The sequence below is a fragment of the Lacerta agilis genome, chromosome 3 (assembly GCF_009819535.1).
Source record: "Lacerta agilis isolate rLacAgi1 chromosome 3, rLacAgi1.pri, whole genome shotgun sequence".
NCBI classification, from domain to species: Eukaryota; Metazoa; Chordata; class Lepidosauria; order Squamata; family Lacertidae; genus Lacerta; species Lacerta agilis.
In genome coordinates, this window is record NC_046314.1 from 1103731 (window position 1) to 1119769 (window position 16039).

The following is a 16039-nucleotide window of genomic DNA, read 5'->3' on the forward strand; positions in this document are numbered from 1 at the left end:
TACTCATATTTTTTCCCAAAACAACAACAAAAAGAATTTTAAACTGTGTGAAGCATAGCAAGAGACGTTTTTGTTTACTATAGCATCTGGAACTCCAACCTTCAGGTTTCCTAAAGAGTTAATGAAACTCGCCATGTTTCTCATATGGTTTTTAAATTGCTGTTATCCACGCTACTTAGCTTTTCTAAATAAGCATGCAAAACTGAGCATATGACACCATGCCTGTGAAAAGAATACTCTCCATATTTACATTTCTCAGAAACCTGGAGCTTCATTATGATGGACATAACTCAGTGGGTTTGTTTTCTCTGGACAAGTCTGAAATCTCAGTGGCTGTTCATCCAACTTCCATAATCTAAGGATGTGGCATGAAGATTTTCCTCCTGAGTGGAAAAGCTGACTGCTTTAAAGGATAACAGTTGTCAGGAGCTGGACTGAGGAGGAATGATGGGAGCCTCTTGCCCTTTTTCTGAACCTTCCCAAGGGCAGGAGAACAGTATTGATTTAGAACAGTGGTTTGGAGAGGGACATAGTCCAGGGGGCAAAGCTGGGAAATACTGAGGTATGAACAGAGAGCTCAGCAGCAACAAACTCAGATTACCCAACGTCGTAGATTAATGGGGATGGAGGGGGTAAAACTTTACTGGGAGCAACACCATTTTTAAAGAAAGATACCAGAACGCACCTTTCGTTTTATCTGCTTATTTACTACCATAGGGGGAGGGATTTGATTCCCCAAAGTCTGGAAACAGTCCATTGCTGCAGTTTTCTAAATCTTGGGCATTGGCACAACCATTAATTGTGTTGCTGGTACTTGGAAGTCAAACTATAATTGGAGTTTGATAAATGCTTTAATTTTGATGTTGCATCAGATAGGGCACAGCCACTTGGATTTAGATAATAAAAACTGGGCTGTTACAGCAATCTACATGTTTCTTGCAAAGCTATAGAAATTGCACAAGGTGGTCTGATTCTGGACCTGCTTTACAAGCTCTAAGTCAATAATCCAGTGCTATACTCTGGTTTTTCATTGTTCTGACCTCCGATTTGCTGTTTGCTTGAGCATCTCCACAGTGGGAAGGTTTGCAAACTTCAGTTCCCTCCTTTTCATTCACCTCCTGGATTCTTTATCTCTGATCAGCAGCATCTCTTTCTTCAGTGTGATTTATACAGCAATGTGTTATCTCCTGCTATAAGAATTCTAAGGTCCCAAATATAAAATAAAAGTTGATAAATGTACATGGCAAACACATACATCTACATATATATAAAAATGTTCCCATTGCGTGCACGGCCGACACCAACTTGCTCCGTAACCACTGGACCAAATCACATCAAATTTAGGACAAAGCATAACATGACCATGGGGGAAGGATCTAGCATAATAAAAATTCAAAAAAACCACACCTATCATGCCTGAAATATAGAATAAAGGCAAAAAATGGCATACCTATTATACCTCACCAGCAAAAGGAATGAAGACTCCAACAGCATCCAATAGAAAGGCAGATGGCCCGTTGACATCATCAGACCTGGCCAGAGCAACAATGCCTATGCCCTCACCTAAAATGGCCGCCGCAGCTTCGCATGCTCCGATGGAAAAAATACACGGAGCAGGAGGCCTGCCTGAGAGGTCGCACTGAGTAAGACCAGCTCTGAGGAGATTGTTTCTCTGGGGTTGCGTGATTTTGGGACTGGGTAAGTTTGGGCCTGGGATGGGGGAGAATGCTCTTTAAGGTCGCCATTGCCCTCACATAAAATGGCCACCGCAGCTTCACATGCCTGGTGTTTTTACATGAGTAGAATGTGTTCTTTTATGTAAAATGCATCTCTGGGTTATTTGTGGGGCATCAACCTCTTGGCATCCTGCACCAGCTGCTCCGGTTTCACCTCTAATTTTTACTAGATATGCCCAGTAAATGGTTTGCATCAAACCAAAAGATGCTGTAAGCACTACTCAAAAGGAAGGTGTCTGTGCCGCTTACGGTAGCTAAGGCAGCTGGGCTGCATCTACAGAGTTCTGCTCATTACTTACTCTAGGAGTTGGATCATGGCCATTCCCCACATGCTTTTTTGTGGGTTTCTTTTGTGTGTGGGCTTTATTTTTCAAAGGTTCTGCCTTTTTAGGCTCCCAATCTTCGTCCTCCAGGTCCAGCTGAGTCCCCTTTAATTTTGCTCTCTGACAGAACTCCCTGTACTCTACCTCAGCCCTAGATGAAAGAGAAAGGACAGCCATCTTCACCAAATTCAGCAAAACCTCTCAAGCCATCTGGAATTGATATGGCATATTTATTCAATAAAATATAATGTTGTTAGTGTGCTGATTGGTTCTTTTCAATCAGCAACCCAAACCACTTATTTCTATGTTACATTTTGTTTGTCCAGGACAACAATGGGTTGGGATCTACTTTTTGCTCTGGTGTGGACAAACCCCTGGTTGGGGTGGGGGTGGGCTTATATTCTATATGCTGAAAATCCTTGGTTCAAATCTAAGGTGCCAGGAAGGGGAGGCAGGCCCTTGCAGAGCTTATGTGAGGCCGGGGTGCAAGTCTTGTTCTTCGCATGACAGCAGAAGTCCGGCAGGCTGGGGGGGGGAGGCTGAAAGGAGCCCTGGCCAGGTTAGCCCTCCTATCCCTCCGAGGCCTGGGGCAGGTGTACCTGGCTGCCTCTCCCCTCCCCACAGGCCAGAGAGGCATAGTGGAACCCACCGGGATTGCTGTGTGGATCAACAGCTTGCTTAACTATGGCCCAACCAGCCCTCATGGCAATGCACCATCCCCTCCATGTTGCCTGGTCAGTCCGTCCTTCTGGCCGGCATCCCCCCCAGGACTCCTTGCCACTCGCCTTCAGCCAACTGCCTTGCACAGCCAGGGCAGTGTCACTTAACTCTCTTGGGGGTCCTGAGGTGCCTGCACAGGTTGTGGTACTGGAGCTTTGGAATATCCCTCCCAGTGGGGATTTGGCTGCCTCTTTATTGTCATTCAAACACTGTTATTTTTAGAGCCTTTTAATGTGTGAGTCTCTGATTTTCATACTAATCCCTGCTTTAAATTGCATTCTTTTAACTTGGTTTTTTTTTTAAATAACAACTTTTTTATTTTATTTTGAATGTTGCGAGTTTCTCTGCTCTACCAGCTGAGGAGTGGGATATAAATCTAGCTAAAAATAACTGTTTTATCTGTTAACAATTTGTCAATACTTACACCTCTAAGAACGTGACACAATCTTTGTGTCCATAGATCTCTGCGATCCTCTTTGGTGTGTCCCCATAGAGATCTGCTGCATCAATAGGAGCATGCAGAGAATGAAGTGTTCTTAACACTCCTAGTTTCCCAGATTCAGCACCAAAATGAGCGGCAGTCCATCCTGATTCAGTTCTCAAGCACAGGCGAGCACCATGCTCCACAAGCCGTTTTATTATCTTTGAGTGCCCTGGTAGAAATACAAGTATGGGAGCAAAGTGGGTGAAATGGATCACAGTGGAACTTCTTCATTATAGACAAGTTCCAGAAGAGTTGCAGCCACCTGCTACCTGAGGCAAATCACAAAATGGTGTCCCCTTCACTGCCAGGGAAGAAGGGTGAGTGAAGATCTACAACAGGAACAAGGGGGAGGGGAAAATAAAGATCTATATCAGGATCTGCTGCCCCTGTGGATCCTGCCACCCTTGCCTCATGAGTGGGCCAGCCTTGGTTGCTGCAAATACACCAAAGTCTGTGGCACCTTAAGGTAGGTGTGTGTGGGGTGTGTGTGTGGAGTGTTGAATGGTGGCTCCCCCCATGCTGGCTCTCATCCACCATCCCTGGCCATCGTCCAGGCTGGCTGGGGCTGATGGGAGTTAAGAGTCGAAGAACTGGAGGGCCACAGGTTCCCCACACCAGCCTTTAAAACGAACCAACTTATTGTAACCTAAGCTTTCACGGCTCGAAACCATTTCATCAAATGAACAAAGTGTTATGCTGTGTTGATGTGTAGACATGCACGTGAAAAGACAAGAATGGCAAGCAGCGGTGTCAAATGGCCAAGAGAGGCAAGAGATGAGATTTGTGGCAATTCAGTAAATACAGTGACCATTCACAAAAGCAGTAATTGGTCATAGTGCAGCCATCCTAACACTGTTATTTCCTGCTCCTAGTGTAAAAGGAAACCGACAACTCACATAAGGCCTATGTGAATAGAAACTAACATCTCAATGAGCTATCACTCAAACATTTCATGCTGCAGCCTCCCTTTGGAATTTCCTTCTTTGAAGAATCTTGCTTTTCAGGTCAGGTCAGCGGCAGAGAATCTTAGGAGACTGAAATGTTCTATTTGTTTCTGAATTCTGCTGTTTTTCTGTCAAATTAGTACCCTCTTTGTGAATGCAGTAGAAGAGATTTATTACTGTACTTACCTTTTGCTGCAGCCCAGTGCAGTGGTGTTCTGTCACTCCAATAAATATCTTTGCAATTTGGGTCACACAGCCCTGTCTTGAGAATCTCATCCACCAAGTCACAATTACCCAAAGCTGCAGCTTCATGCAGCTCTGTCATGCTGTTACATTAAGCTCTGTGCAAGACAAAACAAAAACAAAAAACCAAAAACCCAAATCCTGCATGATTTTGTACTTTTTTATCCAAATGAGACACAGTTATTAGTGGTAAAAGGAAGGTAGTAAGAAAGAAAATATTTCAGGGAGTTTTTGTTGAAAATGAATCACATGCCTACCGTCTGTGCTCATGCTCCAATCCTATGTCCCCTTGTTTGGGCTTAAGTCCCACTGACATTAGAAGAGAAAGACAACATGAGATTTTGCCTCTGCAATAAAGAAAGCAAAGTCTGTCTGCTGATGACAAAACCCCCCAGTCTGTTGTTACTTACTCTCTATGGGAACTGGCTCCTCCCTTGTTAAAGCTGCAGAGCTTTTAAAGGAGACATCTTTACAGGAATGTTTTCAGCAGATGCATGTCACACAGGCTTAGGCATTGAATTTTTGACGGCCTACGTAAATAAGGTAAAGGGTCAATATTGCACAATAAGAGAATTGGGTTATAAGGTTTCATGTTGCTGCAGATTTATTAAATATTTTCCAACTGCTCTTCCCTATCTGAAAAAAGGATGGTCTGAACTCTTTCGAGGGCTGCTTCCAGATGGGTAGCCCGTGACGCTTCCCAATTGTTGCTCTTCCGTTGCAAGCAGCAAGTGGAATTGCAAGCAACTCTCCATACTACAGTAGTGAGTATATTGTGCTTTTTAAAATGTGTACAATCTGCTACCAGCAGGCTTGACATGGCTGCTGTATATGTCAAAGGGAAGGTCCCAATTGACCTGAGCTGCCCTTTGACTCTAAGACCACATTTGCTGCAGTGGCTGTTGTTTTATCAGCCCATTGGGGTTTTTAATCAATCTTTTAATTAACACTAAAATGCTTTGTTTAGTTATAATTTTAAGAATGTTTTCAAATATGGAAATGCCATTTAAATGAAAGTATAGAGCTGTAACACTATAATGCTAATTTTGAAAAGAAGGGGGGACTTTCTGGTTACCACCACTTTACAAAGGTAATAAATGACGATGAGAGAAATGGCTTTTTAACAATCATTTTTATAATAGCATAATATCGTCATACTTTAATGCTGTAACACTTTCATTTTAGTGGTATTTCACTAATTTTTAATATTAAAAATTATAAGCAGTAATGCACCAGTAATGAAAAGATAGATTGAAATGAACAATACAATATAAAATGGTGCCCATGGGAAATATTATGGTGAATGTGTTCTGTGATCGTTCACTTGCCTGATACATCATTGCCCTTCTTCAAACCATGGACTTCAAAAAACACACCTGTGCAGATAGTGCTGCTCTTCTGAAAAAAGGGAGGACATTCTGTGGCCAGAGGAAAGACAGAAGAACCCGCAAGAAACAGTCCAGGATTGCAATGATTGAATGAATGAATGAGAGTGTTGTGTGAGGTAGTAAAGAATGACAGATGAAATTTGAGACTTTATTACTATGAAACATTGTATTCAGCAGTGGAAGTCATTTACTGAAATTTTAATTGTAATTTAATTTTGTTTGCTTAGATCGTGGTAGATCCTAGCAAAATCTTTCTTTCTTCTCCTCTCTTTTTATTTTCCCTTTTTCTTCCTTTTTCTTTTCCCTTTGTCTTTTGTTTCTTTTTTCTTTTTCTTTCTTTCGGTATATTAATATATGCAATAGGCAATATGTAACATATATTATGTAACATGCAATATGTAATATGTATTTTTTAAGGTGTAATAAAATTAAGTTTAAATTAAAAAAGAGAGTGTTGTGTGAGTATCCCATAATAACTGAGCAAATGAAATGCGGAAGATCTGCTTAACTATTGTTGGCTGTTGTGTTTTATTTGTATAGTGTGCTGCTACTATAAGTTGTCATTTTATTACAGTATTTGTTTTTAATATTGGTTTCAGATAAAGTATGACTATATTTCTGAAATTTGAAACTGTTGCTTAATCTAATAAAATAAAAGCTGGAGGTCTAGATCCAGGTTTGGGGCAAGTACTCTTTGATGATTATTTAAAACAGTGTTTTTCAACCTTTTTTGGGCAAAGGCACACTTGTTTCATGAAAAAAATCACGAGGCACACCACCATTAGAAAATGTTAAAAATTTTAACTCTGTGCCTATATTGACTATATATAAAGCAATTCTCTTGAATTTTTCAATTTTTCCCACGGCACACCAGGCAACATCTCGCGGCACACTAGTGTGCCGCGGAACAGTGGTTGAAAAACACTGATTTAAAATAACAATACATGCAGCAAAGCACGAGAATATAGGCTGTTAGACCTCATGGAGAAAGCTAGAGAGTTCCAGAAAAACATCTACTTCTGCTTCATTGACTACGCAAAAGCATTTGACTGTGTCGACCACAGCAAACTATGGCAAGTTCTTAAAGAAATGGGAGTGCCGGATCACCTCATTTGTCTCCTGAGAAATCTCTATGTGGGACAAGAAGCTACAGTTAGAACTGGATATGGAACAACTGATTGGTTCAAAATTGGGAAAGGAGTACGACAAGGCTGTATATTGTCTCCCTGCTTATTTAACTTATATGCAGAATTCATCATGCGAAAGGCTGGACTGGATGAATCCCAAACCGGAATTAAGATTGCCGGAAAAAATATCAACAACCTCAGATATGCTGATGATACTACCTTGATGGCAGAAAGTGAGGAGGAATTAAAGAACCTTTTAATGAGGGTGAAAGAGGAAAGCGCAAGATATGGTCTGAAGCTCAACATCAAAAAAACTAAGATCATGGCCACTGGTCCCATCACCTCCTGGCAAATAGAAGGGGAAGAAATGGAGGCAGTGAGAGATTTCACTTTCTTGGGTTCCATGATCACTGCAGATGGTGACAGCAGTCACGAAATTAGAAGACGCCTGCTTCTTGGGAGAAAAGCAATGACAAACCTAGACAGCATCTTAAAAAGCAAAGACATCACCTTGCCGACAAAGGTCCGTATAGTTAAAGCTATGGTTTTCCCAGTAGTAATGTACGGAAGTGAGAGCTGGACCATCAAGAAGGCTGATCGCCGAAGAATTGATGCTTTTGAATTATGGTGCTGGAGGAGACTCTTGAGAGTCCCATGGACTGCAAGAAGATCAAACCTATCCATTCTCAAAGAAATCAGCCCTGAGTGCTCACTAGAAGAACAGATCCTGAAGTTGAGGCTCCAGTACTTTGGCCACCTCATGAGAAGAGAAGACTCCCTAGAAAAGACCCTGATGTTGGGAAAGATGGAGGGCACAAGGAGAAGGGGACGACAGAGGATGAGATGGTTGGACAGTGTTCTCGAAGCTACTAACATGAGTTTGGCCAAACTGCGAGAGGCAGTGAAGGATAGGCGTGCCTGGCGTGCTCTGGTCCATGGGGTCACGAAGAGTCGGACACGACTGAACGACTGAACAACAACAACAAGACCTCTAAAACAGACTGTTCTAAGTTAATTCCAAAGTTCCCCAGTTCCCTTAGCATAGAAAGAAACCACATTTAGTAAGGAACCAAGAGAATAAAAACTTTAAAAAAAAGAATGGGAAAAAATTAAGTTATCTAGGAGACCACTGTAAGCAGACGGAAACATTATTTTAATTCCACTTGTAATGTAACAAATACTATGGATAATATGGATTAATATAACATTTAGAGTATGGAAGAATATGCAGTTGTAAATGTTGAAAATAGGACCCCATATGGATATGTATTTGGATTTCATAACTGTAAAATCAAATAAAAATGTTTTGGTTTGGTTTTTTTAAAGGTTTTTAACTCTTCAAAGGTCAAATTCATGTGCTTTTCCATACAGCTGTCTCAAAATGCAGGCAGTAAAACTTAGGTTCCAAAGTGGTGAATGTTTCTGAATTATTTGTATAGAAACACAAATATGGCTTGCTTAAACCTCCTTACTGGTGGAATCACATGGTGGAATGGCTTGATAACCTTTCCTCCCAAGGCTAGGGGCAGTGACTTAGCTAAGGCTGGCAGGACAGCTTACTTTATGGTCTTAACCCCTTCATGCATTAATTAGTGTTAAGCATGTTGGTTATATGAGGCTGATTTATCCCACAGAAAGGATAACAGTCCTTAAAAGTACAGCTATTTCATCTCAGGGCTACTAGATTCTCCTGCTTTTGACATGTAGTTTAACAATCCTTGCGTCTGTTGTCAGTACCACTAGGTTTTCACATAAAATATAAGCGAGGGAGGGGGGAACAGCCCTGGGAAATAAGTGCGGACTGCTGTTTACACCAAGGTTGTTAATGGCTACATCAGTATGACATCACAATGCTTATGCAAGGGCTTGACTTCCTTCTGTTGAACTGACATCAACAAGGTATTTATAAGAATGATGTGCGTGTAGGGATAGGGAGCTACTCTTAGCTTATGTATATTTAAATGTAGCAACTTACTGCAGTAAGGTTAGTAGACAAAACAGCTGCAAATATGACGCAGGATAAACGGGGGAAGCTTGGGCCCAGAACAAATTATACCTCAGCAAAGTCAAAAACCTGTGATCAAAGGGCCAAGAAGAAACTTTCTGCCACTCTGCTGTAAGTAGAGCATCTTTCTAAGCTGAGGGCAGGGATGGGCCCCACAGCTCTCAGTCCTCGTTGTGTTTCATCTGACCCAAGAACACGGCCTGATCAGAAGCTTGCCACTCTTTCTCTTGGCTCTGACAGCTGTTTCAGTCACATTGTCCAATCCTAGTTAAATGGTCAACATATTTTTTAATAAACTTATATATGACTTTTATAACAGAAGTTTCATGAAAAGTCCAAAATCCACACTTGGACAATACTGTACTTTTATTAGGACCAAAAAGTAAGATGTTACACAAATCGGGAGGGGAGAAGGAAAAACAATAACCCCCCACCCAAAATACATAAATTGGGCTTGATGTTATGAGGTCCTCAGATTGTAATCATCATCTTAAATAAGAACTGCAGATCATTGGCATTATTCCTTTTATCAATCTCCAAACATGGATTAGATATCATTAGAAAATGTCAAAAATTGTGTGCTGGTTACCCCAATCCCCACCCATTGCCATTTTGTTATGGCTACACCCTGGCACCTCCATTGTGATCTTCCGTTGTGTTTTGCTCTCTCTAGTGAGTCCTGGGGATAGAAGTTTGAGAACCCTTGAACTAGGACACCTGGGGAATGGCAAGTATAAGAGAAATTCCCTAACCTAGGAGATTTATGCCAAAGGTGGGCAAGATGTGGCCCTTCAAACGTTGCTGTGCTCCAACTCCCATCAGCCTCAGCCAGCATGGCCCATGTGGTCAGGGATGATGGAGGGCCACAAGGGCCCCAACCCTAATGTATCCCATCTATAGAATAGTGTGCATGAAAAATAAACATGTTAAACCAGGCCACTAATATCATTCTGGTGGCAATGGTAAACAGGATGGCAGGATTTATTTATTTATTGGAAGGCATTTTATAATTGATTTCTGATGTTTTAAGTTGGTTTTGCTGGTATTTCTGTTGGGCATTTTATATTTGACTTTTAGAATAGCTTTTTAAATTGTTGCTATATTTTTATCTTTCTTTTAGCTACTTAACTTATTTGAAAACTGGGGTATATATTATTTAAATACATAACCCTGTTCCTTGCAGGAGCGTTTTGGACACTGAGGATGACCTCTCTAATATCCAGTGGGGATCAGTGCCGATAGAAGTACAGGAGTGGCTGACTGTTACCTTTGCAAGGAAAAAAGAGGCGTACAGTATCAAACCTGAGGATCAGCCAAGCATTCGAACTATTTCATATGCAGTCCAGGCTAGTGTTTTGGTTAAAAGGTGAGCATGGGCCATAGAACAAGTAAATTCTGTAGCTCATGAGTGGTAGAATTAAAGGTGCATCTAACCCAGTCCCTGCAAGAAATGTTACATCCGGAATCTCAATCACCAATTTACACATACATGTGTTCATTATAAGACCATAAACACAGGGAGTCTGGGGGGGGGGGAGGCCCAGGATCAGATGCGAAGCAGCGCCAGCGAGCTCACCCAGCGGGGGCTGGAGTGGTCCTCTGCTTCCCGCTCACTCCAGCAGTGGCACCACCAGGGTGCTCTGAGCTGGGGCTGTGGGGAAAGGCGCTGCTTCTTCCTATTAAACAAAGGTTTCGAGGAGGGAATTATGGCAGGTGTCACTGTGACCAAGAAGATATTCTCTGTGACACACTTAATGGAATGTGCGAAATAAGGTCAGATCAAGAGCTGGTTATTAACGGCATAATGCAGGGGTGGGGAACATCCTCTCCCACACCAAGAGCCACCAGCACCCACAACATCCTTTGGCATCAGAATCATGCCAACCCTAAACCCATTCTCTATGAAGAGAGAGAGCAGGAGATGGGGGATTTAGGGGAGGCAAGGGGAGGCGACTGCCTCAGGGAGCAGGATCCACCAGGGCAGCAGATCCCCATGTCAGTCTTTCTTCCCCACTTGCCTCTGGTGCAGGGCAAGGAGTTGGGGCTTTTGTCTCCATCTCGCTGCTCACCTTTCCTGAAGGCAGCGGCTCCAATACAGCACATTCGCCCCACTTTCCCAGCCCAGTGGGAACAAGGAGCCCTGGAGTCACAACACACCCCAACATTAGGCTGGGGAAAAGCTTCTGTTGCCTCTAAGCTCCTTGCCAGACTCATTAGAAAACTGGGTCAAAGCAAACAAGATGAATTTTAACAGGGAGAAATGTAAAGTACTACACTTGGGCAAAAAATAATAATGAAAGACACAAATACAGGATGGGTGACACCTGGCTTGAGAGCAGTACATGTGAAAAGGATCTAGGAGTCTTGGTAGACCATCAACTTGACATGAGTCAACAGTGTGATGCAGCAGCTAAAAAAGCCAATGCAATTCTGGGCTGCATCAATAGGAGTATAGCATCTAGATCAAGGGAAGTAATAGTACCACTGTATTCCGCTCTGGTCAGACCTCACCTGGAATACTGTGTCCAGTTCTGGGCACCACAGTTCAAGAAGGATACTGACAAGCTGGAACGTGTCCAGAGGAGGGCAACCAAAATGGTCAAAGGCCTGGAAACGATGCCTTATGAGGAACGGCTTAGGGAGCTGGGTATGTTTAGCCTGGAGAAGAGAAGGTTAAGGGGTGATATGATAGCCATGTTCAAATATAGAAAAGGATGTCATATAGAGGAGGGAGAAAGGTTGTTTTCTGCTGCTCCAGAGAAGCGGACACGGGGCAATGGATTCAAACTACAAGAAAGAAGATTCCACCTAAACATTAGGAAGAACTTCCTGACAGTAAGAGCTGTTGGACAGTGGGATTTGCTGCCAAGGAGTGTGGTGGAGTCTCCTTCTTTGGAGGTCTTTAAGCGGAGGCTTGACAGCCATCTGTCAGGAATGCTTTGATGGTGTTTCCTGCTTGGCAGGGGGTTGGACTGGATGGCCCTGGTGGTCTCTTCCAACTCTATGAGTCTATGATTTCACTAGCTGGCCCGTCACGCCTTGGTGTGGGTTTTGTTTTTGTTTTTGTTTTTGTTTTGCTTTTTAAAATTCTCCTGACCCCGAGAATATTCTGGAAGCTCCTGTTTTCATTCTTCCTTGTCCCTTTAGAGCAGGGGTCAGCAACCTTTTTCAGCCTTTGGCCAGTCCACTGTCCCTCAGACCATGTGGTGGGCCGGACTATATTTGGGGGGGGGGAATGAACTAATTCCTATGCCCCACAAATAACCCAGAGATGCATTTTACATAAAAGAACACATTCTACTCATGTAAAAACACACCGATTCCCATTACATAAAAGAACACATTCTACTCATGTAAAAACACCAGGCATGCGAAGCTGCGGTGGCCATTTTATGTGAGGGCAATGGCGACCTTAAAGAGCATTCTCCCCCACCCCAGTCCCAAAATTACCCAGTCCCAAAATCACGCACCCCAGCGAAACAATCTCCTCAGAGCTGGTCTTACTCAGTGCGACCTCTCAGGCATGCCTCCTGCTCCATGTTTTTTTTTTTTTTCTCTCGGAGCATGAGAAGCTGCGGCGGCCGTTTTAGGTGAGGGCACAGGTATTGTTGCTCTGGCCAGGTCTGATGATGTCGACGGGCCATCTGCCTTTCTATTGGATGCTGTTGGAGTCTTCATTCCTTTTGCTGGTGAGGTATAATAGGCGCGCCATTATTTGTCTTTATTCTATATTTTAGGCATGACATGTGTGTTTTTTTAATTTTTATTATGCCAGATCCTTCCTCGAAGGTCATGTTACGCTTTGTACTAATTTGATTTGCTTTGGTCCAGCGGTTAAGGAGAACATCCGTGTCCGCCATGCACACAATGGGAACATTTTTATATATATATAGATTGGGAGGAGGGGCAGCAGGGCAGGACCATGCAAGCCTCTCAGCAGCCTGAGGGTGGCCCTAGGGCAATTAGCTGTCTGTGACGCTTGACAGAACAGCCCTGTCCAGTTGTGGAGGGCCACATTCAGAGACCACTCAGTGAACCTCATGGCCCTGTGGGCACATCAGCCCTCTTCCTACTTTGCCACATAGAGTCTCCCCCGCTACTTAATTTGACTTCACCTACTCTAAGGGTCTTCTCTGCTTAAAAATTATCTATGGCTTACATATATTTCATTTGTTCTCCTAGGATGTTCCGTTCACCCACCAGTGCAAGTGGTATGGCTTATCCAGAGGAAGTAATTGCAGCTTTAAAGGTGAAAGTGTTTTTTTTTTAAGCAGAGGTTGGATGTCCACCTGTCAGAGTGGTTTCAGCTGAGAGAATTGCAGGGGGTTGGTCTAGATGACCCAAGTCTACAATTCTATGATTCCATGATTCTAAGACAAAACAGTGTCAGTTGTGAAGAAAATACAATAGAAAAATGTAGTTTTTTGTTTCATTTCTTAAATCAAAGAAAGAAAGAAGCCATTTGTATTGATGGCAGAAGTCATTGGCCAAGAGAGCCTTGTCTGGAGGATGTGAGGATCTTCTCAACGGAGCCAGGGGGGCCTGCTGTGGCTGGGTGTACAGAGAAGGAGGAGGTCATTCGGTAGAGGGAGTTCATCTCTCTGCATCTCTGGCTTGTAGGTCCGAGACCCTTCCTGCTCTGAAATAGGGGTTTTGTTTCTTCTGTGCCTTGAATCCCGTGAATCTCCTCGGCATAGTTAGTAGTGGTGGATATGAGAAATTTGCCAGCCATAAAATGAAGATCTGTAATAAACTGTTATGACCAGCCATAAGAATACCTAATAAATTGCTGTTTTGATCAGTGTAAACTCCCATATCTATTAGCCAAAAGTGGCAAACAGGTTGACTTTGCTAACATTTCTTTAATGGAAATTGTAGCTGGAGGAAGAGCAGTTTATTATCTATATGCTTACAATAATCTGCCATAACTACATTCATTGGTATTGCGTTTTTTACTCACATAACTTGGGAAACCAAAATGTTTGCATTTATATTTTTACATTTTACATTTTGTATGTTGTCCAGGAACCTAGATTAAGAAATAATAGTGCTTTTTGTGTGTTTTCAATTACCAACAGGACATTGATAAATGGGATTTTGATGTATTTGCCTTAAACGAAGCTTGTGAAGGGCACAGCTTAAGATACCTGATGTGTGATCTGTTCAACAAGTATGATCTTCTGAGCATATTCAAGGTCAGGAACTTATCTAGTTAAATATTAATATGTTAACAATTCAGTGTTGCCAGACTTTCTTTTAATAGAACAAATGCCATGTTCTTGAAGGACAAAATATAATACGGTAGTATATAAGCAAACGAGAAAAAATTATGATAGGTGTGAAATAAAAAGCACATAGTGAAGCGAAGGGGTGTGTTCACAGAGTCAGTGTGTGGCTGCACTGGGAGAACGGGGGGACGGGGGGACAGAGAATTGCCCTGCAGAGAAGTTCCCCTTTCCAGATTTACCCCAGACTGGGGAAATCCAAGTTTACTGTTGGAAAGCTGTGGGCTGCCAGTTGGATGGGGAGAATGTCTTGTGGATGACACCTGAAAAATCAATGCACATGCAGCTTCCAATCTACATTAAACTCCCATGTGGACAAGCCCCAATTCTTGCCTTCATCTGTCCTTTCCATGCCATGGTGCCACCATGGATGTTCCACTTGCTTCTGTGCATCTGCACTGTCCCCAAATCTGCTCTGGAGGGTTGCTGGAAAGCTAGAAGAGATCAGGAAGGGGGCAAGGGGAGGGGGGAGAAGAGGGGAAGTCCCATTGTGAGAGTGGCTGTTGCTTTCCATGCACAATGGTTTGGTTGGAAACAACCCAGGAACATCTCATTTGACCCCTGAATGTCTGGACCTAAATCCAGTTACAGGTAGGTAGCCGTATTGGTCTGCCATAGTCAAAACAAAATAAAAAATAAAAAATCCTTCCAGTAGCACCTTAGATGACCTTGGTATTACCAAGAACAAACTTAGTTGGTCTCTAAGGTGCTACTGGAAGGATTTTTTTTTATTTTGTTTGGACCTAAATCTTTAGTCTCCTCTGTCACATCCGAATGATAAATTCAGAAGGGTGTTTGTCATACAACTGGTCTTGCCAGTGGTTGCAATAAAAATGTTTATTGCCAGTTCTAAGCATGTCCTAATTCTTGCCTTCCATAGATCCCAATTACCAGCCTGATTTCATTTGCAAGTGCTCTGGAAGACGGCTACAGCAAGCACCAAAATCCATATCACAATGTGATCCATGCTACAGACGTTACCCAAACTGTGCATTGCATAATGCTTCGCACTGGTATGATGGTAAGAAATGCCCCACAGTGAAGGGAAAGGGCATTGGGGATTCTTAGGTCCCTCTTTTCTTGACCTGGGAAAGCCTTCTGTTAGAATAATTTTAGAAACTCACATATTATAGTTCTTTTCTAAGGTCTATATTCATTATTTACTAACACACCAGTAGCCATTTCATTCACAGGCTATAGCTGACCCAGAATCATAGAATCACAAAATTGTAGAGCTACACAGGGACCCCGAGTGTCATCTAGTCCAACCCCCTGCAATGCAGGAAATAGAATCTGGGAATCAGTGAATTATACATGGTGTTGTTGTTGTTGTTGTTCAGTCGTTCAGTCGTGTCCGACTCTTCGTGACCCCATGGACCAGAGCACGCCAGGCACGCCTATCCTTCACCGCCTCTCGCAGTTTGGCCAAACTCATGCCAGTCGCTTCGAGAACGCTGTCCAACCATCTCATCCTCTGTCGTCCCCTTCTCCTTGTGCCCTCCATCTTTCCCAACATCAGGGTCTTTTCTAGGGAGTCTTCTCTTCTCATGGTGTTGCCATTCTATAAAAAAATGGTGTTGCCATTCTATAAAAAAATGCATTGACTCATGAGATCAGTTGAAAAGCTGAGGCAGCTGAACTTGTGTTAGTGCACAGGATTCAGGAAGGCTGGCATAAGATTTAGGAGGAAGTCTAAGTATGGATGACCCAGGAGAGCCAGGCAGACTCCGCCATTGACCACAGTATTGTGGAAGGAAGCGGAAGCCTTTCTCCAACATGCTGCT

General features: G+C 42.8%; 2 protein-coding genes across 3 annotated transcripts in view; one reads left to right on the forward strand and one right to left on the reverse strand.

Moving 5' to 3' along the window:
• Positions 1–778: 778 nt before the first annotated feature.
• ANKRD66 (ankyrin repeat domain 66) lies at positions 779–4871 on the reverse strand. 2 transcript variants are annotated; one of them, XM_033145394.1, is made up of 5 exons: positions 4708–4871; positions 4394–4548; positions 3204–3432; positions 2036–2210; positions 779–1201 (listed from the first exon to the last, which is right to left on the reverse strand). In XM_033145394.1, exons 2-5 carry the CDS (start codon positions 4530–4532, stop codon positions 1181–1183), a joined length of 564 nt encoding a protein of 187 aa, XP_033001285.1. In that variant the 5' UTR covers positions 4533–4548; positions 4708–4871; the 3' UTR covers positions 779–1180. The 2 variants fall into 2 exon arrangements, with proteins under 2 accessions (XP_033001285.1, XP_033001284.1); XM_033145393.1 differs by lacking the exon at positions 779–1201 and having other exon boundaries at positions 1963–2210.
• Positions 4872–8856: 3985 nt separating this feature from the next.
• Positions 8857–16039, forward strand: part of LOC117044519 — a 30466-nt gene continuing 23283 nt past the window's right edge. Inside the window, exons 1-5 of the mRNA XM_033145336.1 lie at positions 8857–9081; positions 10154–10336; positions 13153–13219; positions 14049–14165; positions 15136–15276. Coding sequence (XP_033001227.1) covers positions 8975–9081; positions 10154–10336; positions 13153–13219; positions 14049–14165; positions 15136–15276 — 615 coding nt within the window. The 5' untranslated portion in view covers positions 8857–8974. The remainder of the gene's footprint in view (positions 9082–10153; positions 10337–13152; positions 13220–14048; positions 14166–15135; positions 15277–16039) is intronic.